Genomic DNA, 25,333 nt, shown 5'->3' with positions numbered 1-25,333 from the left:
AAAGAAAGGGTAAAGCTTCTGATCTGACATTGGGTCAGGTGGGGAATGGGAGAGGAGGAAATCTGGGCTGGTGATGTCCTGGGGTCACAGGCATCAAGAAGGACTGCTGATAACTGTCAACTATACCTTAGTAAAGCTTTGGGGGAAGGAGGGCTGGTGAGTGCTGTTGGTTGAAAGTAGTGGTTCTCAAAGTACTTTTCTCCACCTGCAGTATCAGCATTACCTGGGAATTTGTTTGAAATGCAAACTTCTGGCCCCCACCCCAGAGCTATTGAATCAGACACTCTGGCAGAAGGACCAACACTCTGTGGTTTTTTTTTTTTTTTTTTTTGTGGTATGCGGGCCTCTCACTGTTGTGGCCTCTCCCGTTGCGGAGCACAGGCTCCGGACGCGCAGGCTCAGCGGCCATGGCTCACAGGCCCAGCTGCCCCGCGGCACGTGGGATCCTCCCGGACTGGGGCACGAACCTGTGTCCCCTGCATCAGCAGGCGGGCTCTCAACCGCTGCGCCACCAGGGAAGCCCCACTCTGTGTTTTAACAAGCCCCTCTGACAAACCCACAGCCAACATAATAGTCAATGGTGAAAAGCTGAAAGCCTTCTTGCTAAAATCTGGAACGAGACAAGAATGCCCACTCTTACCACTTCTATTCAACATAGTATTGGAAGTCCTAGCCACAGCAATCAGAGAAGAAAAAGGAATAAAAGGTATCCACATTGGAAGAGAAGAGGTGAAATTGTCAACATATGTAGATGACATGATATTATATATAGAAAACCCTAAAGAGTCCACACAAAAACTACTAGAACTGATAAATGAATTCAGCAATCTTGTAGAAGGATACAAGATTGACATTTGTTACATTTCTGTTACATTTCTTTATACTAACATTGAAATATCAGAAAGGGAAAGTTAAAAAAAAATCCCTTTTAAAATCACATAAAAAATACTTAGGAATAAACCTGATCAAGGAGGTGAAATACTTATGCTGAGGACTATAAAACATTGATAAAGGAAATTAAAGATGGTTCAAAAAAATGGAAAGCTATCCCATGCTCTTGGGTTGGAATAATTAATATTATTAAAATGGCCACACTACTCAAAGCAATCTACACATTTAATATGATCCCTATCAAATTACCCATGACGTTTTTCACAGAACTAGAACAAATAATCCTAAAATGTATATGGAACCATAAAAGACCCAGATTTGCCAAAGCAATCCTGAGGAAAAAGAACAAAACTAGAGGCATAACCCTTCCAGACTTCAAACAATACTACAAAGCTACAGTAATTAAAACAGCGTGGTATTGGCACAAAAACAGACATATGGATCAATGGAACAGAATAGAGAGCCCAGAAATAAACCCATACATCTACAGTCAGTCTTCGACAAAGGAGGCAAGAATATACAATGGAGAAAAGACAGTCTCTTCAGCAAGTGGTGTTGGGAAAGCTGGAAAGGTGAAGTTAGAACACACCCTCTCACCATACACAAAAGTAAATTCAAAATGGCTTAAAGACTTAAATATAAGGCATGACACCATAGAACTCCTAGAAGAGAATATAGGCAGAATATTCTCTGACATAAACGTACCAGTGTTTCTTAGGTCAGTCTCCCAAGGCAATAGAAGTAAAAACAAAAGTAAACAAATGGAACCTAATCAAACTTATAAGCTTTTGCACAGCAAAGGAAACCGTAAACAAAACAAAAAGACAACCTACTGGGAGAAAATATTTGCAAATGATGTGACCAACAAGGGCTTAATTTCCAAAATATACAAACAGCTCATACAACTCAATAACAAAAAAAAATCCAATCAAAAAAATGGGCAGAAAACCTAAATAGACATTTCTCCAAAGAAGACATACACATGGCCAACAGGCACATGAAAAGATGCTCAACATCACTAATTATTAGAGAAATGCAAGTCAAAACTATAATGAGGTACCACCTCACACCAGTCAGAATGGCCATCATCAAAAAGCCTACAAATAACAAATGCTGGAGTTGTTGTGGAGGAAAGGGGACCCTCCTACACTGTTGATGGGAATGTAAATTGGTGCAGGCACTATGGAAAACAGTGTGGAGACTCCTTCAAAAACTAAAATAGAGTTGCCATATGATCCAGCAGTCCCACTCCTGGGCATATATCTGGAGAAAAGTCTAATTTGAAAAAGGTACATGCACCCAAAGTTCTTAGCACTATTTACAATAGCCAAGACATGGAAACAACTTAAATGTCCATTGACAGATGAATGAATAAAGAAGATGTGGTATGTATACACAATGGAATACTACTCAGCCATAAAAAAGAATGAAATAATGCCATTTGCAGCAACATGGATGGACCTAGAGGTTATACCAAGTGAAGTAAGTCAGAAAGATAAAGAGAAATACCATATAATATCACTTATATGTGAAATCTAAAATATGACACAAATGAACTTATTTATGAAACAGAAACAGACTCACAGACCTAGAAAACAAACGTATGGTTACCAAAGGGGAAAGGGGTGGGGGGGCAGGGATAAATTAGTTTAGGATTAGCAGAAACAAACTACCATATATAAAATAGATAAACAACTAGGTCCAAATGTATAGCACAGGGAACTATATTCAATATCCTGTAATAAGCCATAATGGAAAAGAATATGAAAGAGAATATATATGTGAATAACTGAATCACTTTGCTGTACACCAGAAACTAACAGAACATTGTAAATCAACTATACCTCAATTAAAACAAAAGCGAAAAGAAGCCCCTCTGATGATACTGATGCATGCTCAAGTTTGGAAACCACTGGTTTAGACTAGGACATAATGTGAAGTGAAGCTTTCGGGCCCAGCTAATTTTGTTTTGATCTAACCTCACCAGGCCTCCTACCTATGACTAGGAGCATCAGGAGTGTGTGTCACTGGTCACAAATATGGTTACAGGGCAAAGGGGGTAGATGGCTCAGCACAGGGTCACTCCACCACTACAAAAACAAGTCTTGATATAGCCAGAGAAGGCGTTTCTTCCAGTTATGGTGGAGAGCTCTGTCAAGAAAGTCCATGAGGACTGCCTCTGGTTTAGCTACCTGGGGGCCTTGTTCTTACTTAGGAAAGTGACTTGCAGAATTTTACTGGGTACCTGACGGTCAGATGAGCAGGAGTCAGGGACCTGGGTCCAAATCCAAGCTCTAACTTTTACTAGCTGAGTTTCCTTGGACAAATTATGACAGTTCTTGCCTGTAGACTAGGGTTAATGATACATGCTGCTTAGGGTTGGTGGGGGATTAATTGAGGTCATGTACAATATACCTGGCACAGAACAGGTGCTTAATAAGTGAACGCTGTCACCAGGGTCCTTGGATGTCTCAGGACTGCTCAGGAAGGACCACTGCGGGGGGTATGTAACCATACATGGCCTTTTCTTGTAATGTTAAGATGGTAGAAATAGGCAGGAAAAATGTAATTAAGATTTGTACTGTAGGAAAAAAAAACTGAAGATGAATTTTAATGACTCTTAAGTTCAGCACAGGCCTTACATTGAATTATCTGCTAAGATTCAAATTATCTAAATAGGAAAGCTATTTTTATGAGTTAAAATATTATATTGGCAGATGCATTGTAATGCTATGCTATCAAAGAGTGATGTTAAAATTTAAATTATTTTGAAGTGTGACCCTGGTAAGTGTAATCCTTAAAAATTCACTTATAAGTGCACATAATAAAAGGGTTAGCTTCTGTGAGACTTTTGTAGTGTCTGGCAGTTGTATAAAATTGATTTCATTATGGACAAAGAGGTCTTTTGTGTTAAAAGGGGAATATTTTTATGTTATTTGGTAACCCATGATTTAGATAGATGAGTTCGAGGTTTTTCATGCCCCTAAAATAATCTCTGCCCCTTTTTCTTAAGCTAATGCCAACCAACAATTATCATTTATGAGATGATCATAAAAAATGAACAGAGAAAAGCATTCTGACAGCTTCTCTACCTATGTTTGGGTGGGAGTTTTCCAGAAGAATGGGAAATATCAGCTCTTATTGTCTTTTCAGTGTGTCAGACAGACTCAGTTAATCCCATGCTTGACCGGCTATGGGGCTGAGGAACTGCAAAGTCGAGTGTCACACAATTCGTGTGAAAACATGAGGGTTATGGGATCCACAGACCATGACTTAGTTAACTTGAATTTTATTTTTTAATGAGAATAACAATGAGCTTTGCAAGCTGATTTAGAGTCTCCACATCTAACTGCATTAGAACTTAATACCCATGAAGTGTAAGTTAGAAAAATGAAATTTTTCAGTACGGTAAATAAACTGAGGAGGCTGGAAACCAGATTGAAGTCTGTAGCCTGGAAAATCAACAGAGACTAAAAATAGTAAGATTAGAGGCGACATTCAACCATGGACCAGCCAAAGGTGGTTTTTAAGTACCACCAAAGGAGAAACCAGGCCATCATATGATAGGTTTAAAAAAATATGTGTCTAGAGAACATTCTGTTTCTTATGTAGGTGTGGAAGGGCACACCTTCCCTTAAAATGTAGATTTGGTTTTCCAAAGTTTGATTTCTCATGTTCTCTCTCTCTCTCTCTCTTTCTCTCTCTCTCTCTCTCTCTCTCTCTCTCTCTCTCTCTCTCTCTCTCTCTCTCTCTCTCTCTCGCTCTCTCTCTCTCTCTCTCTCTCTCTCTCTCTCTCTCTCTCTCGCTCGCTAGAATTAAGAGGACACTCCCACTGATTTCTAAAGGAAATGCTGGCATAATCTACATGAAATTGAGAATTCACCTTGATGACATTTGACTGAAGGCTTTAGAATGCAGTTGCTGTTTCTAAATATTAAGCAAATCAGGCACACAGCTCCAGCGAGCTCTTAGCAAGTAGCCAGAGGATCCCCTTTAGAACAGGAACATAAAAGGATTACAGGGTCCGGAGAAAGAACACAGAGGAGCGTGTTTTGAAATAATCCTTATGCTCTGGGACCATCTTGTTTAAATGGCGTCACCTTAACACCGAGGTTCTTGGTAGGTGTTTGCTCACAGGCCTAAAACTTTGTGCGTGTGGAGTTTTTGAAAACAGTATTAGTTGGCAAAGTCCTAAATATTGCAAAGTCTCCAGATGACTGGCCTGAGCTGTATGTGACTGTCGTGAGCTCTTGACTTTACCAGGGGACTGCCAAGTCCTTAGGAGTATCGTTTTTCTTTGTTTGGAATTCCCTCTTCTTATTCCAGAGCTCTCAATAAAGGCCCTGTCTGAGCAGGAGAATGTGGACGGAGTAGAGTTGATAGTCCTGTCTGGCTTCTGCGGTTAAAGGAGGTTGAATGCCAGTAAGTACCCCCCCCACCCCCGCCATAGAAGAGCAGGGAAGTGGAAGGTCAACCTGAGACCACTGGTGAAACGAGACTTACGTAGCTTAAAAACCGGTATTCACAAAAACAGATGAAATCTTGGATCTCATTGTATGATATGCGGACTGCAATGTGAGAAAAGGAGATAATGGATGTTAGTATAATTAGGACATTGCTGATTATAAAAAGAAATAACAAAATAAGTCCAGTTTCTCACATTTCCTTTTCATTTGGGCGAAAAACTCTCTCAGACTTTCCTTGACAGAAATTCAACTCGGCAAACATTGAATACCAACCATGCTAAGCGCTAAGCCCTGGGTGTTCAAAGGTGAATGTGACTCAGTCTCTGACCCAGAGAGCACTTAATCTAATGGAGAATAGCCATTGTTAATGCCTATTTTATGCACTAAAAGTAATTTTTTGTGATAATATTTGAGGCCCAATGACCAAAAATACCTTCTTTATTAAAATTCTCACATGATTCGTCCCCTGTGAGGCCAAGCCTGTGTTACAAAGGCATGGGCAAAACCCAATATCTATGTGGACCGTAGACCCAAATGTGAAACAGTAAAGATTCTAGAGGAGAACATTAGGCACTATCTTCATGACCTCAGGGTAGGCAAAGGTTTCTTAAATAGCACACAAAATATGCTTACCAAAGATGGAAAAAGTGATCACGTTAGACTACATTAAAATAATTTCAGTTCATTACATGATACCATTAAGGAAATGAAGTCTGGGGAATGGAAGAAGACTTTGCAATACAAATATTCAACAAAGGATTTGTGTGTAGAATATATAAAGAGCTTCTATAAATTAATAAGAAAAAAGATTACCAATAGAAATGTGGGAAATAGAGTTGAGTAAGCACTTCACAAAAGAGGATGCTGGTTGTCTTGATTGGAGATAGTGACTGGAAGGGAGCACAAGGGGCTCCAGGGGTTCTGGTCATAATGTTGGTTATGTGGGTGTGTTTACTCTGTGAAAATCCTTCAACTTATAATTGGTGCTCTTTTCTGTAGGTATGTTATAATTGTATTGAGAAAGTGTACATAAAGAAAAGGCCTTGTTGTCTAGGATGAGGAATGTGGCAAAGTATTTTCAGACGTTATCTCTTGTTGGAGCGTTGCCTCTACTATGGAAACAGAGGAAATGTTGAGAGCATGGGCTTTTGTTTGGTTGTTAGGGCAGGTCCAGTTTGTGCAAGAGTCCTGCACAAGGAGTGCCAATGTCTTGGGTTAGCAGAAGGCCTTTTGGCTACCAATACCCTGAGAAGGGAGGAGGAAAAAACATTTATGGAGAAAGCACTAGAAACAAGCTTGATTACTTTACAATTTCATGTAGAGCTAACTCAGCCTGGAAGCCTGTTTAAGCCACCATTGATCGATCACTTACCACGTATTGCGGCACTGAGATAGGGACTTTCTGTGCATTAAAATATTTGATCCTCACCACAACCCTGGAAGGTAGGTGCTATTATTTGTCCAGATTTACAAATGAAGAAACTGGGGCTTAGGGAGAGTAAGTAACTTGCTTAAGTTCCAGCTAGAAAGTAGCAGCAAGCTGCAACTGGAACCCACGTCTTTGTGATTGAAAGCTCACCCCCTTGACCCTGTCTATTATTTTGCCTTTTTGGGGGGCAAAACCAATTTTATCTGAGCATAGTGAGAAGAAGAAATAATTACCCTGTATGCACACACACACACATATCAAATTTTGATGATCATAGGCACTTTGAAACTGATTTTAAAGTCTGAGGTTTGTTGTACTATAGGTTATGAACTGGAGTTTTCCTTCTCTGTTGTAACATGGTTAGGAACACCTGGATGGGGGTGAGAGGAGACTGAGAAATCTTCCAAGAAACAATGCAGATTATCATGGGAATACACTTATATGGGTGACCCATGAGCCCTTCTCAGTGCTTTAGGGACAGTGTAATAACCTGAGTAATTGCCTTTGATAGGCTTTGTTTTCTGCTCATTAATGACTCTCCAGGTTAGATTTTATACTTCTTACCACTAGTTGAAATACAGAGATACATAAAATGGATGCAGCCAACTGATTGTCACAACATTGTCTGCATATCAACGTTCTCCTGCCTGCTTGGGTTTGAAGAGAAGGAGAGGAGAAGGGAAAGGGTATGATAAGGAACCTGTGTTAGCTGAATTTGTTTCAAAAGTCAAATTCTGGTACAGAAGCCAGAATTTTGACACATAAGAATTATTGATATTTGTGCACCGTTAGGGTTTGGAGATTGCCCTACTTAGCATATACATGTCCTCTTTTCCCCTTCTCGTGATACATAGAGCGCCTTGAGTACACACTCAGGTACATATTTAATATTTTGAGTTCTTTTGTTCCATAGCTTATTTTTGTTCCCCAGGGTGTTCATGTTTGCAGCCTGTGGAGTGTTTATAGCATCACAATAACAGTGCATCCCCAAATGAAATTTGGATTACTTACTTTCAAATGTGTCTCCCCAGCAGTCCAATGACTGTGGAAGCAATATGGTGGAAAGGCACATTATCTGATTTGAATAGAAATATATGTGGGTATGATTTTAGAGATTCTGTTTATTAAAAAAAGAAATCATCTTTTATCCTTGGGGCTAGTTATCCCACTTTTATTGCTGTGGTAATGCACAAGAAAGAAACAAGTTGAAATAATTGAAAATGTCCACATCGAGCTCAACTTATTTAGTTTATCTTAGTTATATGTACTTGTTTGATGTACAGATGCTTATAGAAAACTGGACAGAAGCTCTGGGTTCCTTTTTTTTGAAATGTGGAACTTGTAGTTTAGAAGTAGATTCCGCTTTAGGGAATATGTAGTTATTTACTAATTTGATTAGCACTGTACATTGTATCTTGAAGCTATTCAAAGTACTATAGGAGCATCTGTTGTACCATCATTTGGAGGCTGCTAGGTTGTTTCAGAAATAAATACCAAATTCCTTGACAACTGCAGTTTGACATAGCTCGTTGTAGGCAGTGCCATGGTGCTGTGTGGGAATTCTTTGTCTTGGCTTCATGTTGGTAAATTGATATTCTCAGGTACATCCAAGGTGTTATTTTGTGGGGAGGGTAGTTTTTATTGAGTCTTGGCTTTCCTAGTTCCTTATTTAATGAAATAGTGACAGCTGTCGTTTTCTACCTTCAAACAATAGCATCAGTGATTTTATAAACAGAAAATCATTTTCCAGGTGGGCTTGTGTCCATGCTGGCAGCCATTTTATATACATGGCCTCATTTTAAATGGCCAGGACTTTGAATGTGTAAATGGGCAAGTTTTCAGGCAATTTGGGTAGGCTTTACATTCTTGCTTCTCCATTTCCTGTCTAAACAACGTCTTCCGAGTCCGCGGCATGTTTATGCAACATTGAATAAAACTCCTAATGGGAAATTTCTTACAGATGACCTCCCTGAGCGGCTGGACTGTGAAGAAATCTTAAGAAACCTGACCCTGATGAAATTGCCTCCGTTGAGAATATTACTCAGTGCAGAAACGAGGAATAGAATTCACTTATTTTTGGTTCTTGAAAAAATGAATTCTGGGTTTTTTTGTGTGTAGGTGGCAGAAAACATTAACCCTGGCAGAAGATCCAGTCTCAGTTGGAAATTGAACTTTTGGTTTCTTTGAATTAGGAGAACCTTGGAGAAGAGGATGTTAAAAATATTTCTTATTTGAACCTCAAGCAACTTGGAATCGGTTCTGCTATCTTTTATAGACATATCTTTTCCAGGGTTGTCTGTCTCTAGATTTAATTTTCTGGAGGCTGGGACTGATTATCAAATGACCTCCAACTCAGCATCACCTGTGGCTGGATACTAATGAATCCTTTTTTAACCTTCCTAGCACTTTTGGAGAAATCAATCAGTAAAAGGCGGGACATCGAAGCCATACAGAAAGCCAAAATCCTTTATTCATCTTGCATGAATGAGAGTGAGTAATAAAGAAAATAAATAAAATAATTTACCACCCTTATTTTTCAGAGTTCTATTAATGCTTAAAGATATTGTTTAAGGAAAAAGAGAGCTACTAAGAATTCTACTAATATTTAAAGGTGTTGCTTAGAGAAAGGAGCTATTTTCCAAGACTGGATTTTGACTATCCCTGCCTTTAAAAAAAAATTTAATTAATTAAATTTTGGCTGCGTTGGGTCTTCGTTGCTGTGCCGGCTTTCTCTAGTTGCGGTGAGCGGGGGCTACTCTTCGTTGCCGTGCATGGGCTTCTCATTGCGGTGGCTTTGCTTGTTGCGGAGCACGGGCTCTAGGCACACAGGCTTCAGCAGTTGTGGCTCGTGGGCTCTAGAGCACAGGCTCAGTAGTTGTGGCACATGGACTTAGTTGCTCCCCGGCATGTGGGATCTTCCCGGACCAGGGCTGGAACCCGTGTCCCCTGCATTGGCAGGCAGATTCTTTTTTTTTTTGTAGTACACGGGCCTCTCACTTTGCAGAGCACAGGCTCCAGACGCGCAGGCTCAGCGGCCATGGCTCACGGGCCTAGTTGCTCCGCGGCATGTGGGATCTTCCTGGACCGGGGCACGAACCTGTGTCCCCTGCATCGGCAGGTGGACTCTCAACCACTGCGCCACCAGGGAAGCCTGGCAGGCAGATTCTTAACCACTGCACCACCAGAGAAGTCCCTGGCTACTCCTGTCTTTTTTTTTTTTTGGAATTTTATTTTATTTTTAATACAGCAGGTTCTTATTAGTTATCTATTTTATACATATTAGTATAATATGGGATGGTGGGATGAATTGGGAGATTGGGATTGACATATATATGTATAAAATAGATAACTACTTCACTCTGTATGATAGTCTCTAGGTCCATCCATGTCTCTACAAATGACCCAATTTCGTTCCTTTTTATGGCTGAGTAATGTTCCATTGTATATATGTACCACATCTTCTTTATCCATTCGTCTGTCAACGGGCATTTAGGTTGCTTCCATGACCTGGCTATTGTAAATAGTGCTGCAACGAACATTGGGGTTCGTTGAATTATGGTTTTCTCTGGGTATATGCCCAGTAGTGGGATTGCTGGGTCATATGGTAATTCTGTTTTTAGTTTTTTAAGGAACCTCCATACTGTTCTCCATAATGGCTCTATCAATTTACATTCCTACCAACAGTGCAAGAGGGTTCTGTTTTCTCCACACCCTCTCCAGCATTTGTTGTTTGTAGATTTTCTGATGATGCCCATTCTAACTAGTGTGAGGTGATACCTCATTGTAGTTTTCATTTGCATTTCTCTAATAATTAGTGATGTTGAGCAGCTTTTCATGTGCTTCTTGGCCATCTGTATGTCTTCTTTGGAGAGATGTCTATTTAGGTCTTCTGCCCAGTTTTTGATTGTGTTGTTTGTTTTTTTAATATTGAGCTGCATGAGCTGTTGATATATTTTGGAGATTAATCCTTTGTCCATTGATTCATTTGCAAATATTTTCTCCCATTCTGAGGGTTGTCTTTTTGTCTTGTTTATAGTTTCTTTTGCTGTGCAAAAGTTTTTAAATTTCATTAGGTCCCATTTGTTTATTTTTGGTTTTATTTCCATTATTCTAGGAGGTGGGTCAAAAAAGATCTTGCTGGGGCTTCCCTGGTGGCGCAGTGGTTGAGAGTCCACCTGCCGATGCAGGGGACACGGGTTCATGCCCCGGTCCGGGAGGATCCCACATGCCGTGGAGTGGCTAGGCCTGTGAGCCATGGCTGCTGGGCCTGCGCGTCTGGAGCCTGTGCTCCGCAACGGGAGAGGCCACAACGGTGAGAGGACCGTGTACTGCAAAAAAAAACAAAAAAAGATTGTGCTGTGATTTATGTCAAAGAGTGTTCTTCCTATGTTTTCCTCTAAGAGTTTTATAGTGTCTGGTCCTACATTTAGGTCTCTAACCCATTTTGAGTTTACTTTTGTGTATGGTGTTAGGAAGTGTTCTAATTTCATTCTTTTACATGTCTCTGTCCAGTTTCCCCAGCACCACGTATTCAAGAGACAGTCTCTTCTCCATTGTGTATCCGTGCCCCCTTTGTCAGAGATTAGTTGAGCATAGGCGTGTGGCTTTATGTCTGGGCTTTCTATCCTCTTCCATTGATCTATACTTCTCTTTTTGTGCCAGTGCCATATTGTCTTGATTGACCTCCGTCTTAATGTTTTGTTGCTAGCTTGATGGAGAAACTAAGAAAATTCTATTTCAGTGCTTGGCTTGGATTCTTCAGGTATCAGTTACTCCATGGGAAACTTGGGTAGGGTCAGAAGGGCAAACCATATTGCATGTGGTACAGAAACCAGAATCTGGAGGCTAGGTCTGGTTTGAGAAGGACATAGTAACACTCCTTCTCAAACCAGACCTATGTCCTTTGGAACCTCCTGGGGCCTAGAGTAATCCAGATTCCCAGCCGGGCCAGGCTCCTTATGCTTCTCCATCAGCCTAACAGCCATCTTTGTTGAGCACTTTAGGCCCCTCTCAGCATCTTGGGTCTGATTGGAGTTAAAATAGTCACCTGAGGGCTTCCCTGGTGGCACAGTGGTTGAGAATCTGCCTGCTGATGCAGGGGACACGGGTACGAGCCCTGGTCTGGGAAGATCCCACACGCCGCGGAGCAGCTAGGCCCGTGAGCCACAACTACTGAGCCTGCGTGTCTGCAGCCTGTGCTCCTCAACAAGAGAGGCCGCGACAGTGAGAGGCCCCTGCATCGCGATGAAGAGTGGCCCCCACTCGCCGCAACTAGAGAAAGCCCACGCACAGGAACAAAGACCCAACACAACCAAAAATAAATAAATAAATAAAATAAAAAAAAAAAAGACACCTGACATTTTACCTGATACACTTTCTCAAGGCTATTGCAGGAAGAAGCCAGTGCCTCTGAGAAGTGTGTTAACTTGTTTAGGTTTTGAGGTATTATTTGGTGAGCTAGAAGAGGGCGCTAAAAAATGATGAAAGAGTCTGAAGCAGTAATTCATTTTTGTTGGGGAGTGATTAGTTTTATTGAGCAGTTTCCTTTAGTTAGGGTTGTTCCTTAGTTTTGCAGAGTGTTCTCAGCTTAACATTGCTCCTTGGCTTGGGTCAGTATAGTGAGCCCATCTTTTATTGTTGGGAATATTGGGCAGGTTCCCTAGTCAGCTCTCCTGGCAAGAACATCAGGTTTAAACAGTCACACTGAAGTATGAATCATAGGTAGTTCTGTTTCTGTGATTATGCTCAGTCCACTGCACCTCTCCCGAAAAAGTTAGGTTGGGACCTTACTGGAATTTTCTCTTGAGAAGATACACTTGCTTTCTAGTTCGGTGATCCAGTTTGCATTTCTAACTCTCTTCATATTTGCTCCCTTTCAGAAGCGATCGAAAAAGCAGATGCCAAGCCATTGTTACATATCCTGCGGCACTCACCTTTCCGCTGGCCTGTGCTTGAATCTAATATCGGTCCTGAAGGGGTTTGGTCAGAGAGAAAGTTCAGCCTTCTTCAGACACTTGCGACGTTTCGTGGCCAATACAGCAATTCTGTGTTCATTCGTTTGTATGTGTCCTCTGATGACAAGGTGTCCAACGAACACATCTTGAAGGTATAGTGAGGACTCCTTCATCATGCTTGTTTAGTCCAAGGTTAGCCTTTTTGGGTTGCCTTCTCAAGGAAAGAGACTCATACCACCTTAGTGAAATGATGAGGTTACAAATTCTGTTAAACGTTAGGATCTAGACTATTCCCTACCCACCTCCCACCTCCCCCCCCCCAGATTTGCAGATTGTAAATCATTAACACACTGTTTTTGTCAGCCTTGCAAGAAGCTGGTGAGTGAGTTTCAAGTGATCTGTGATCTGGCTCTCGAATATCTACCCTGAGCATGTGTAGGGCCCCTTAATTCTGGTAGAGAGATGAGCAAAGACTTTCTGAACTCTGCTCTTCCTCTCCCCTCATTCCCCTGACCAAGGAGTGAACATGTGCTATGGTTCACTGTTTTCCTTCACTAACATCTTGTGTACATGCCTAAAATTTCATTGTCAAGTTGTCTTGAATCTCTTGTCCTTCCTTTCAAAAGATAAGGCAAAACTTGTTCTAAGTGCTTGGTTGCATTTTCTGTTGGGAGAGTAAACATCTCTTCCATAAAGGAATGGGCCATGAGGACATACCCTGAGGTGGAGTATTACATTGGTAAAATCAGGAGACTGTCAGAAAACTGCCAACAGTGGAAGATTGATCAGTCAAAGAACTTGGCAAGAATGCAAATAGCACTTTTTAAATTGTTTCGTCTTTTGATTCTTTTTTTTTTTTTTTTTTTTGCTTCTGTGGTTACTTTAGTAATGAAAATTTTGTTGAACCACTGATCTTTTCCCCCAATTCTGTTCTTTGTTAAACCAGAAAATATTAATGATATATTGATATTTAAATCATAGAAATATAAATCCTTTAGAGTGTATTATCCTCTCCTGATATAAGTCAACTTTTAAAAATCTATACCCTGGAGTTTATTTTTTGATTTATACCAAGGGGCTGGCAAATTTTTTTCTGTAAAGGACCAGATAGGAAATATTTTATGCTGTGCGGGCAATATTATCTCTGTCTCAACTACTCAACTCTGCTGTTATACCTGGTAACACAGCTGTAGACAATATGTACATAAATGGGTGTGGCTGTATGGTGGGCTGGACTGCAGGCTATAGTTTGTCCCTCTCTACTTTAGACAATGGCAGTCTCAATAAAAATATCTTTAGTCACTGAAAGAATTCCCATCTCCTCAAGAGGAAATTCTTAGTTACAGAGACAGCTGTATATCTGTGCTGGGTGATGGAACAACAACATGACACAGACATATTCTAATGCTCTCAGGTTAAGACATGCTCTTCAATGCTCTACAACCATGGTGATGGTCCAGTTGACCTCTGTCCCATGTTGATAGATTACTCACTTAAAAAAAACAAACAAACCAGGTTTTAAAACTCTCATTCTTAATTTCAGAACTATTATGGTATCCCTTCCAAACACCTTAAATGGTGTTTTGAAGTAAGTTGGAGACTGTCTTTCAAACTTCAGTTTATGTACTCTGTTGCATGATAGATCTTGATTTCCACACAGGTTAATTAATTGCAAATGGTAACCACTTCAGTTTTCACCAATTTCTGGATCTAGTATAAGAACTGAATTCATTTAAACATTTTATTATGGAAAATAATACAAATAAAAGTAAAAAGAATAGTACTACAAACTCCCGTGTACTCATCAACCCACCTTCAACAGCCAGCAACTTTTGGCTGTTCTTGTTTCATCTGATACACCTCCTTTTGGAGAGCAGCCTGGAACATTGTGTAGAATCCAAGGTATAATATCATTGCACTGATAAATGCATCAGTGTTTATCTAATGGAAAGGACTATTACAACAACCAAAAAAGTAATTGTAATTCCATAGTTAACATCTAATACCTGGCGAATTTTCAGTTTTCCTGATTGTCTCAAGCATGTCCTTTAAAAAAATTAAACAGTTGGTCTTTGATTCAGGTTCCAAATAAGAATCACAAGTGCATTGGGTTGACACATCTATTTTAATTTATAGCATACTAGATTTGACTGATTTCAGGGTAACCTAATAGCTAATGAGAGAAAATTCTTGTTTATAGGAGAATCACAGCTTTAAAAGTACAGGAGAAATAATAGAATTTAAAAGTTAGCATTTTTTAAAATCCCTAATGAAAAAAAGAATTAAGGTAACTATCACCAATAGCTGCTAAAGCTATTAGATGAATGGTTGATGGAGAAATTCAGGATAGAGAGACCAGACTGACATCAAATGAACCCAGATATTAATGGTAACATTGCTAACAGTTGGAAAACCAGATTTTGTGTGCCTCCTGATACCATGCAGTGGGAAGCATATGCTATCAATGATGCCAAAAGAAAAGGAAAAAGGGCCCGTGAGCCATGGCCACTGAGCCTGCACGTCCGGAGCCTGTGCTCTGCAACGGGAGAGGCCACAACAGTGAGAGGCCCGCGTACCACACACACAAAAAAACAACCAAAAACAACCATCTGTGTGTATGTACATAGTTGTAAATAAGCACTTGGGCTTCCCTGGTGGCGCAGTGGTTGAGAGTCTGCCTGCTAATGCAGGGGACACGGGTTCGAGCCCTGGTCTGGGAGGATCCCACATGCCGCGGAGCAACTAGGCCCGTGAACCACAACTACTGAGCCTGCGCGTCTGGAGCCTGTGCTCCGCAGCAAGAGAGTCCGCGCACCACGATGAAGAGGGGCCCCTGCTTTGCCACAACTAGAGAAAGCCCTTGCACAGAAACGAAGACCCAACACAGCAAAAATAAATAATTAATAAACTCCTACCCCCAACATCTTAAAAAAAAAAAAGAAAAGGAAAAAAAAATGAACTTGGATCTAATCAAGCCCGTAGTTTTAACACCAGCTTACAGGAAACACGGGGAATAGAGGATCACGGCAATCAATTTTTAACAGCTTGCCTTGCACACTTAATATTCAATTAAACTGATCCTAGAAACACTGAACTGTCAATAACAGAACACTTTCCAAATGTAAGGAGGCACTCATGTGCTTACTACCGGTCTCTTCTGCCAAGATGGCAGCTTCCTCCAAACTGATGTGTTTGAGCATGGCCTGGCATTTGAGTGCAGTGTGCATTTGCTTCAGTTATGTCCCTGTTTGTACCATTTTATATGAGTGGATATTCACACACCTGAATTAACAAAATAGAGCTATAGTCTTTCTAATCATGACAGAGCTGCTAGAAGTTCAGGCATGTGTCTAGATATTGGTAGGAAAAGCTCTCTTCTGAGATCTGCATAAAACCCAGTGAACCTGATAACAAAAACTAGCGTATCTGTGGCTGCCAATGTTGTAGAATTTGTGGGTGTTGCTTTTGTTAGAAATAGTTAAAACTATAAAAAATCTAACTGAATATTTGAAGCCCCTGAAGTACCTTTTAAGTTTTGTGGAACATAGTTTGAAAACCACTGCCATAGTGGAGAAAAGAGTATGCTTTGGTGTTAAAGAGATTGAGGTTTGTGGTTTGGCTTTGTGACTTACTCACTGAATGTGTGTGCAGATTGTTTCACTTCTCCCAGTTTCATTGTCCCCATGTGGAATGAACGGTGAATTAGAATTTACTTTTCACTGTTGCTGTGAGATTTAAATAGGATGAATTTGGTGACATTTTACAGGATAGATGCTGGTACACAGTAGCACGTGACAAAAGGTACCTTTCTCTTAAAGCATGACTAGGCAACTGGTCAGAACCATTTGGGGAATGTTTGTCTTCAATTTCTGTGCCAAACGTGTCTCAGATCTCAAGTTCAGATGTGCGAGAAATAGCCATTTTCTTTAGTCAGTCAGTCTCATGTCTGACTCTGAGGTCCCACCCCCACCTTTTAGTTGGAAACTGAACCAGTCTAGGCCCTTTCCCACTTCCCGGCTACTCCATTTCTCAGCCTTCTCCTAGGGTATTGGGAGACCCTCTGATCATCTGTTATGTGTTTCTGAAAAGAAACCTGCCATCCCAGCCCATGTAGCCACTTCAAGTGTTCCTCTCCGCTGCTGGGGCCCTGGGCCTCCCAACTCCCTCTCAAATCCTGCCATTTCTAGGGGCATTGATGAGTCCTTCTGCTCGTGAGAAACTTTGACTTCTTTGGCTGCCTAGATCCTGTTTTTGCTCTGGGAGAACTCTCTCTTACCCCCAAACTCTTCTCCCTCAGTGTATTTAGACTTCCTTTTCCATCACATTCTATTTTCCTCAATGTTCTTGGGTTTTGTAATCCCACAAACCCATGGGGATAAGAAAAATGACTCCTTTGGGAAGGCACAGCTCTGTAGGCATACTGCTAGGTGAGCAGGCGGTGCCTTTGGGTGCCTTTCCAATGGGCACATGTATTCCCATGCCAAGAAATGCAGTTTGGCAAGCAGGGGTTGCTCAAACCCACACAGTGGTCCTCTGTAAAGTTCCCCTGTGGCAAGATGGCACAGGATTTGCCACAGACTTAAATGGGAGAAAGGAAATACACAAATACAGGAAATGACAGATTAATGCCTCCCATCATATCTCACTACGTGTGTTTCGTTTTTTTTGTGTAAGGAGATACCAAGAATGAGGATTTAAAGGACAATAAAAGACTTTTGAATATACGTGGTCCTGAAAGAGTGTTCGGAATGCCAGGGTTGTCTCAGTATATGTTACCAGAACAGTGACTTGAAGTGATCGTCACCCAGTGCCTGCATTTGTGTGACTCTTAGCAAAATCCGTAAGGATGATAAGGAGAGACTGTCTTGGAAATGAAGTTGTTTCTAACTTTTTTGTCCTTTTCCTGCATCATACTGTGTGAGATGTTTCTTTTTGTATTACTGTTTTGTTTCCTAACCTGTGGTGTATTGCAGTCAGAGAAAAAATTCGTATTTCTGTTCAATGTGTTAGAGTTCCTAAATATATATTATACTTTCTACTTGCAATATTAAGATCAGTTATAAATGCAAGGATTGAAAAACCTCAGACAACATAGTGTCCTAATATTGGCCTCTTGAGAAAGTCTTTTGCCTCAAGAGTTTATCTGGTTCTAATGAGATTTAGTTGACTGACCTTATTCAATCTGTTTGCTGTATTTAAGATGTTCCCTAGAAACTGTAGCAATCTGAAAGTTTAAAACAGGTCTGGTAACTTCACTTGAATCATCTAAACTTTTACAATAAGTGGATTTAACTTCATTTCATCAGAGGGAAGCTTTGGCTTTCTTGATATTGTCTACACAGTTTCCTTTCCTTTGAGACTGAAGCTCAAAAAATTCTCCAAGTGGTCTAAATCTAGTTGAAACCCAAATCATCTTAATCATAATATTATGTTTCATGTTCCTGGCTTACTTAATTTTTGGAAGAAATGGTGGTATATTGGGAATTGGAATAGGATGAAGCCAGGCTGGCTTGTGATTTGGTTGTTTAGGGCCAATTAGCGAAGAAGATTGAACACAGTAATTTGAGGTTTTTAGCAATACACCCAGGCAAGATGGATGTTATGAAAACATCTTTTTCCCCCAACTTACTTAACTTTTTAAATGTGTGAATAAGATTTAAGGTAGAAAATCTGCTGTTGCATTCAGTTTTATTCAGTTTTTGGGCAGTTGCTGATACTCAAGAAAACAGAAAGAACAACCATAGATTTAGAGAAGGCTCTGGAACGTAAACATTTTTTATTTAAAAATTTATATACAGTTAAATTCACTTTTTTTAAAATTCACTTTTTGTGAAGCACAAGTCTGTAAGTTTTTACAAATGCATGGAGTCATGTAATCACCACCATAGGAAAGAGAATAGTCCCATCGCTCCCTCAAAATTTACCTCGTGTTGCCCCTTTGTAGTCATCCACTCTCCCCATCCCCAAACCCTGTTCTCCATCCCTACAGTTTTGCCTCTTTTGGAATGTGATTAAAATTTGCCCATGCTGTTGCATGTATCAGTAGTTCATTCCTTTTTATGAGTGAGTAGTAGTCCATTGTGTATCACAGTTTATCCATTTGCCAGTTGAAGAACATTTGGGTTGTTTCTAGTTTGGGGCAATAATGAATAAAGTTACATGCAGGTTTTTGCATGAGCGTAAGTTTCATTTCTCTTGGGTAAATAGCTAGGAAGTGAGATTGCTCGGTCACATGTAGGTGTATGTTCAATTTTACAAGAAACCGTCAAACCAATTTCCAAAGTGGCTCTGGCATGTTGCATTCCCAACAACAGTGTGTGAATGATCTAGTTTTTCTACATCCTCACCAGCACTTGGCATTATAAGTTTTTTTTGTTTTTGTTTTTTTTGCCATCCTAGTACATGTATAGTGGTGTTCCATTGTGGGTTTAGTTTACATTTTGCTAATGACTAGTGATGTTCAGCATCTTTTCATTAATTTATTTTCCGTTTGAATTTTTTTTTGGTGAAGTGTTTGTTCAGATCTTTTGTCCAGTTTTAAATTGGGTTGTTTGTTTTCTTATTGAGTTGTGAGGACTCTTTATATATGCTGGATACAAGTCCTTTGTCATATATGTGATTTTCAAATTTTTCTCCCTGTCTGTAGCTTGTCTTTTTCATTCTCTTAACAATGTCTTTCACAGAGCAAAAATATTTAATGATGATGAAGTCCAATTTATTTTTTCTTTTATGGATCTGCTTTTGGTGTCTAAGAACTCTTTGTCTAACCCCAGGTCAAAGATTTTCCCCTGTTTTCTCCTAGAAGTTTTATAGTGTTAGTTTTTACATGTAGGTCTATGATCCATTTTGAATTAATTTTTGTACAAGTTGTGAGGTGTGGGTTGAGATTCATTTTTTTTGGCAGATGGATGTCTGATTGTTGTAGCTCATTTTCTGAAAAGACTGTATTCTTCCCTTTGATCGCCTTTAAGGTGCTGAAAGTTTTTTTTAATTTTTAAAAATATTTATTTTCTTTAATTTTTTGGCTGTATCAGGTCTTAGTTGTGGCATGCAGGATCTTTGTTGCGGCATGCGGGATCTTTTGTTGCGGCATGCGGGATCTTTTGTTGTGGTGAGGGGCTTCTCTTGTTGTGGCATGCGGGTTTTCTCTCTCTAGTTGTGGCGCTCAGGCTCCAGGGCACTTGGGCTCTGTAGTTTGCAGCACGCGGGCTCTCTCGTTGAGGCGTGCGAGCTCAGTAGTTGTGGTGCATGGGCTTAGCTGCCCCGCAGCATGTGGGATCTTAGTCCCCTGACCGGGGATCGAACCCACGTCCCCTGCATTGGAAGGCGAATTCTTTACCACTGGACCACCAGCAAAGTCCCAGTGCTGCAAGTTTTAATTCAAGAAATTATGCTATACTTTTCTATAATAATAATTCTAGATATATAGTTGTCTGATTATTGTTTGTCTTTTTATTACCTATCTTAAACTTTCCAGAGAGGGTTCTAAAGTTTGCAAAGATTTCTCAAAACAAAATTATTATTGATTCCTTTCCCCCCCAAAATGGTGCAATACAGTATTTTAGGGAGAGGGAGGTGCACAGTCTGGTCAATCAGCTTGATGTGGATTGGCATTTTGCAAAATACTGCAGTGAGAAGAATAGTGGATCTGGTGATGGAAGACAATGATTCTCCTCTGAGCTCTGCCCAACTGTGTTACCTTGGGGAAGTCACATGACTTCTTTGGATTTCGTTTCTCCACCCACCAAATAAGGGGGAAAGTCAGATAATCTCTAAGACCTTTTCCAACTCAAATATTATAGCTTTGATGCTATTCAGTATTGTTAGAAACTCAAAAAGATTAGAAACCATGAATCAGGGGAGGAGGGGCAGGTCTCTGATACTGTATAACAGTCATTGCTGAAGTGCCTACTTGCATGTAGCTCTGATTGCATTGAATTGTTTTTGTAACGGTAACACATGCTCTAAATATGGCTGGTATGCAGATCTCATGACTCTTGTTAATAACATGGTACCTAAGAATTTACAGTGCAAGCAAATGCTTTGTTTTTTGTTTCAACAGCTGGACCAAGCAGCCCTCTCCCTAGCCGTGAGGGAAGACTACCTTGATAATAGCACAGAAGCCAAGTCTGTAAGTTTTACTCATTCAACTCTGTATCTTGTCAGGCATTTTTGGGTTCATAAATTGTTCTCACATTCCCAACTCTTTACTAGAATTGAGCAGTGTGGGTGTTTGATGACCATATTCCCAATGTAGGAAGCAAAGGCCTTTCATTTCGGCAGATAAATGACACTCCCTGTTTTCTGGAAGTCTGAAAATGAAGGCTGTATGAGTCCCTGTGCTCAGTGCCCTCATGATCAAGCTGGGAAGACAGCACACCCAAATTGAGTAACCAAAGAATGAGCTTGCAGCCATTCCTCAGAAGTGCAGAGAGCTCACAGTATATTGCAGCAGCATGGGCGTGGACACCCAGTCGACCAGTGGTTCCCAAATTGTACTGCTAAGAACCACCTGGGAAGCTTCTAGTAAATGTCCATTCTTGGGCCTCAGCAATGGAAAGTCCGATTTAGTAGACTTGAAGTGAGGCCCAGGAATCTTTTTTTAACTGGTGCCCCAGGTTAATTTAAGGTTAATGAGAACCAGATGGGATAAATCTGGTCCGACTTCTTGGGTTGGCTTGGAGACCTAGGAGTTTCCTGGAGGTTGGATTAGAGCTGGTTCATTCCTAACACTTTCAATTCATTTTGGAACCTCTGTTGAGCTTCCAGAGGAGCCTCAGACCCAGGGGAACCTTGACCAGGGAGTGCTCGGGTTTCTGGCCTAGCCTGAGAATGCAGGAACTTTGACAGGGAAGTGCTGGCTCACAGTGGAAGTGCCTGCTCCTTTGCTGATAGGAAAGCCTATATCTAGGAGGCTCTGGAGGGCAGGAAGCTAGCCGAGATCCTAGGCACCTTTCTGGCTGAGGACACTCATGGAAGAAGGTTGGCGAGTTTTCCTTCTTGAAAGTGGACAGAATGAACTTTTGCCAATCTGGGGAACCTCTGTTTCTGCTGGGGTCACCACCCTACAAGCAGCCATGCTTGAAATCTTATCCCTGTCCTGTAACCAGTCAGTCCTGTAGACTCTGCCTTCAAAGTATCTCTTCCACCTAGTCCCTCCTTTCTGTCCTTACTGCCCTAGGGCAGACCCCTGTTAAGTCTCCTTTTAGCTGTTCCCTCCTCCCCTCATTCCATTGTCTCCTTAGCACCACCACTTGACAAGTTCTCTTCTCAAAGTACAGCTCCCAGAGTGCTTTTGCTCACAAGCTAGACTCTAAATTCTGTAGAGGGAGGGAGTTCAAGGCCTCTTCATGACCTGGTCCCAAACCACCTTTGCTGTCTCACCTATTTTTTTTTTTTTTTTTTTGGTATGCGGGCCTCTCACTGTTGTGGCCTCTCCCGTTGCGGAGCACAGGCTCCGGAAGCGCAGGCTCAGTGGCCATGGCTCACGGGCCCAGCCGCTCCGTGGCATGTGGGATCTTCCCAGACCGGGGCACAAACCCGTGTCCCCTGCATCGGCAGGCGGACTCTCAACCACTGCGCCACCAGGGGAAGCCCTGTCTCACCTATTTTTATTCTTCCCCCAACAAAGCAGCTTGCACACCTCACAGGAGGACTCCTCAGCGCTTCTGAACCAGTCTCCTTTAACTGCTATGTCCCCGGTTTCTTGAGGCTGGAATTTTCCAGTTCTTGAGTTTCTAAGCACTTAGCAGCTTTATTAAGGACCTCATTTTGGTCTTGCTAGTATTACAGTTAGTAATGATGTGTTTATCTCCCTCACAGGGTCACACTGAGAACCAGACTCAAGTATTATTTAATTTTTCATCTGTACCTCCCATGTGCACAGAAGGCCTAGCAAGATATCGTGCATATGTATTGATTGAATAAATATTTTTGGAATTGAACTGAGATTTGCAAAACATTTCTAAGACTATTTGTGAATCTTGCTTACTGATTCAACAAATAATTATTAAGGGCCTGCTATATGCTAAGCACCATGCAGGTCTCGAGATCATAAACATCATTTGCTATGCAAAATCAAGGTTACATTAGGAAATCTTATTCCCATAGCATAACTGTGAAACAGTTTAATACCCAGTGTATTGAGTTCTCACAAATATACCTGGAAGGAGAGGTGACCCCCCAACAAAATTCCTTAGTTCCCACAAAGTAAGGTCCCCCTCTCCAATAGTATGTGAATAGCCTGAAAATGGGTTTATGAACATGCAGGGAGGAAATTCTATATTTGCTAGGTTTCTCTTCATCATTCTTCTCTTCTTTCCCTTCTTTCTTCCCAGGGCTAGTGAGGAGAACTCTGTAAAAACCATACAAAACTGAAAAGACATAGGGCTTCGATCACTGGTCTTTTGTTTTTAGTGTGGAGGTGGGTAAATTGAGCTGGAAGAGAATAAATCACAGTTCCCATTAGTCTTCATGGATCATGCCTCCTGCTTTTAGCGACAGTTCTTTCCCATTATTTTATTAAAGTGTCACTTGCCTGAAAAGAGGAGTCTGACCTTTAACTTTCTGTTCTGGGCTCATTTGTAGATGTTTCATGTATCCATAATATCGCTAGTTGCCAGCAAACTAATTCTCTTGATCCTTGGTGGCCAGACATTTCTGTCTCATGGAAACAGTACCCAAGTAGCCATCATTCTTCTTTGTCCCAAGGTGGAAGGTGGGTGGTTGGTATTGCATGATGCCTGTACCATACTTCGAGTACAGAGTGAAAATGAAGGGCATTTATTTCCACTTGCTGTTTCTGCTCTTCCGTGTCCCTGAAACATACTTCCTAATAGGCTGATGTCATGGTCACTTGCTTCTTTATCTCTTACAGTATCGGGACGCCCTTTACAAGTTCATGGTGGATACTGCCGTGCTTTTGGGAGCTAATAGCTCCCGAGCAGAGCATGACATGAAGTCGGTGCTTAGGTTGGAAATTAAGATAGCTGAGGTAAATCTTAATCTAAAATCTGTTTTTTTTTCTTCTCTTTATTTTAAAGGCAATATATCTTGAATGAAAATATATTTTAAAAAATCATTCTGTGGCATTGTTCTTTGGGTTCAAGGTAGAACCTATAGCATCCCCCTCTGGGAAGTAACAGGAAGAAAAACCGTGACAGAAAGAAGAGCTCTTCATTCCTTCTACCTCTCTGCTTGAAGCCCATTCAGTGTCCACATGCTGCTCAGCTGTGGCCAAAGAATAGCAGCAGGGAGAGGCTCTATGTTTTCCTAGAGGAACTCCTGTTTGGCCTCAACTGAAGAATATATATTTGATATATCGTTATTGATTTGGCTTGAGTGGAACGTTATTTTTAGTCTAGTCTACTCTTTACACCATTCCTACTCAGAAGTCAATCTGATTTAAGATAGGGGCTTTGGGAAGTCTATCCACCCATACTGGACACATAATTTGATGTAGAAAGTGTATAGGGCAGGCTGGTAAGCATTTATTAGCTTCCTTTCTAGTGCTACTTTGTACCTACCCCTGGTTTTCATTCTTTTCTTGCCCCACTCTAATGAATGTCATTGTGTCATATGCTGTGTTCTGTGTAAGTCACCTTTTAAATTTTTTCAGGCTCATGGTGGAGGCAAAAAGGTACAAGAACAAACTTGAGGGAGAATAATCAGAAATCCTAAATGGTTAGCTTTGTTCAAAGAATAACTTTTCTAGAAGAACAAAGAATAAAATCTCTATACATTCCCAGGGAACAAATATGGTGAAATTTGCTTGTGGAGATACACTGTAGTGAAAAAAATGATACTTTTGTCAAGAAGTGGTTGCATATAGGTTGGTAGTCTTCTATAACAGAAGTTGGTAAAAATCCTGAAGTGCATGGGAGTCCAAGTGTTGCTTGGTTTTGTGTTTGGCGAGGTGCGGTGGGGTGTTGAAGGGAGGAGTAGGCTGATAGGGTCAGGAGGAATTGGCCTCTTGGCTGCCGTGGTGTACTTGTGTATCTTTCTGTAGACCCTCAGTTGCAGAGCAAAAAGTTCATCCCTGCATGTCACCTTTGAAGAGCGCAAAGACTGCTGCAGATGTTCTGGAGTCAAAGACTGTGCCTCTGAACCAGTCTAGAGGCCATCTGGATTCCCTTCCCAGGCAAATAGGAGACCCAGCAATCTAATTTGGACCGAAGCTGTGATACAGCGGGAAAGGCCTTGCCTTGAGCCAGCGATCTGGACCAAAAAGGGAACTAAAAACAGCTGGGCTGAGGCAAGACTGGGAATTATCAAGAGGTTAAATGAAGTGACAAATCCATGGGGTGGGAGAGTAGCTGGCAGAGAGCTGAAAACAGCTCTGAAGTCAAAGGGCTGCAGCCTGGACCTGCAAGACTGAGTAGAGGGAGGAGGAGTGTGAACATTCTCTGAGGCAATGATTTATTAATCAATAGAGCCAGGAGAGTGCTTGTGAGTTATAGGAAGTCTCTCCTGTGGAGTGTGAGGAGAGAGAAGCTGAGGACACCGAAGCATTTAGAAAAGAGGGGTAGATGTCTGCCACTCAGCCTTCTGTGATTTTGTCTTGACAAATCCATGGTGTGTGGGTTTTTGGCCAG

The 25,333-nt window shown here is 41.1% G+C and overlaps 1 protein-coding gene across 1 annotated transcript in view; it reads left to right on the top strand.

Annotated features, from left to right (window-relative positions):
* Window positions 1-25,333, top strand: part of PHEX (phosphate regulating endopeptidase X-linked) — a 196,724-nt gene that overhangs the window by 29,379 nt on the left and 142,012 nt on the right. The window contains exons 4-7 of the mRNA XM_060137789.1: window positions 9,190-9,276; window positions 12,666-12,892; window positions 20,803-20,871; window positions 23,617-23,733. Of these exons, the coding sequence (XP_059993772.1) occupies window positions 9,190-9,276; window positions 12,666-12,892; window positions 20,803-20,871; window positions 23,617-23,733 (500 nt within the window). The remainder of the gene's footprint in view (window positions 1-9,189; window positions 9,277-12,665; window positions 12,893-20,802; window positions 20,872-23,616; window positions 23,734-25,333) is intronic.

The sequence above is a fragment of the Lagenorhynchus albirostris genome, chromosome X, assembly GCF_949774975.1.
Source record: "Lagenorhynchus albirostris chromosome X, mLagAlb1.1, whole genome shotgun sequence".
Lineage (NCBI taxonomy): Eukaryota > Metazoa > Chordata > Mammalia > Artiodactyla > Delphinidae > Lagenorhynchus > Lagenorhynchus albirostris.
The sequence above is the reverse complement of the archived record's forward strand: the minus strand, read 5'-3'. Positions and strand labels throughout refer to the sequence as shown.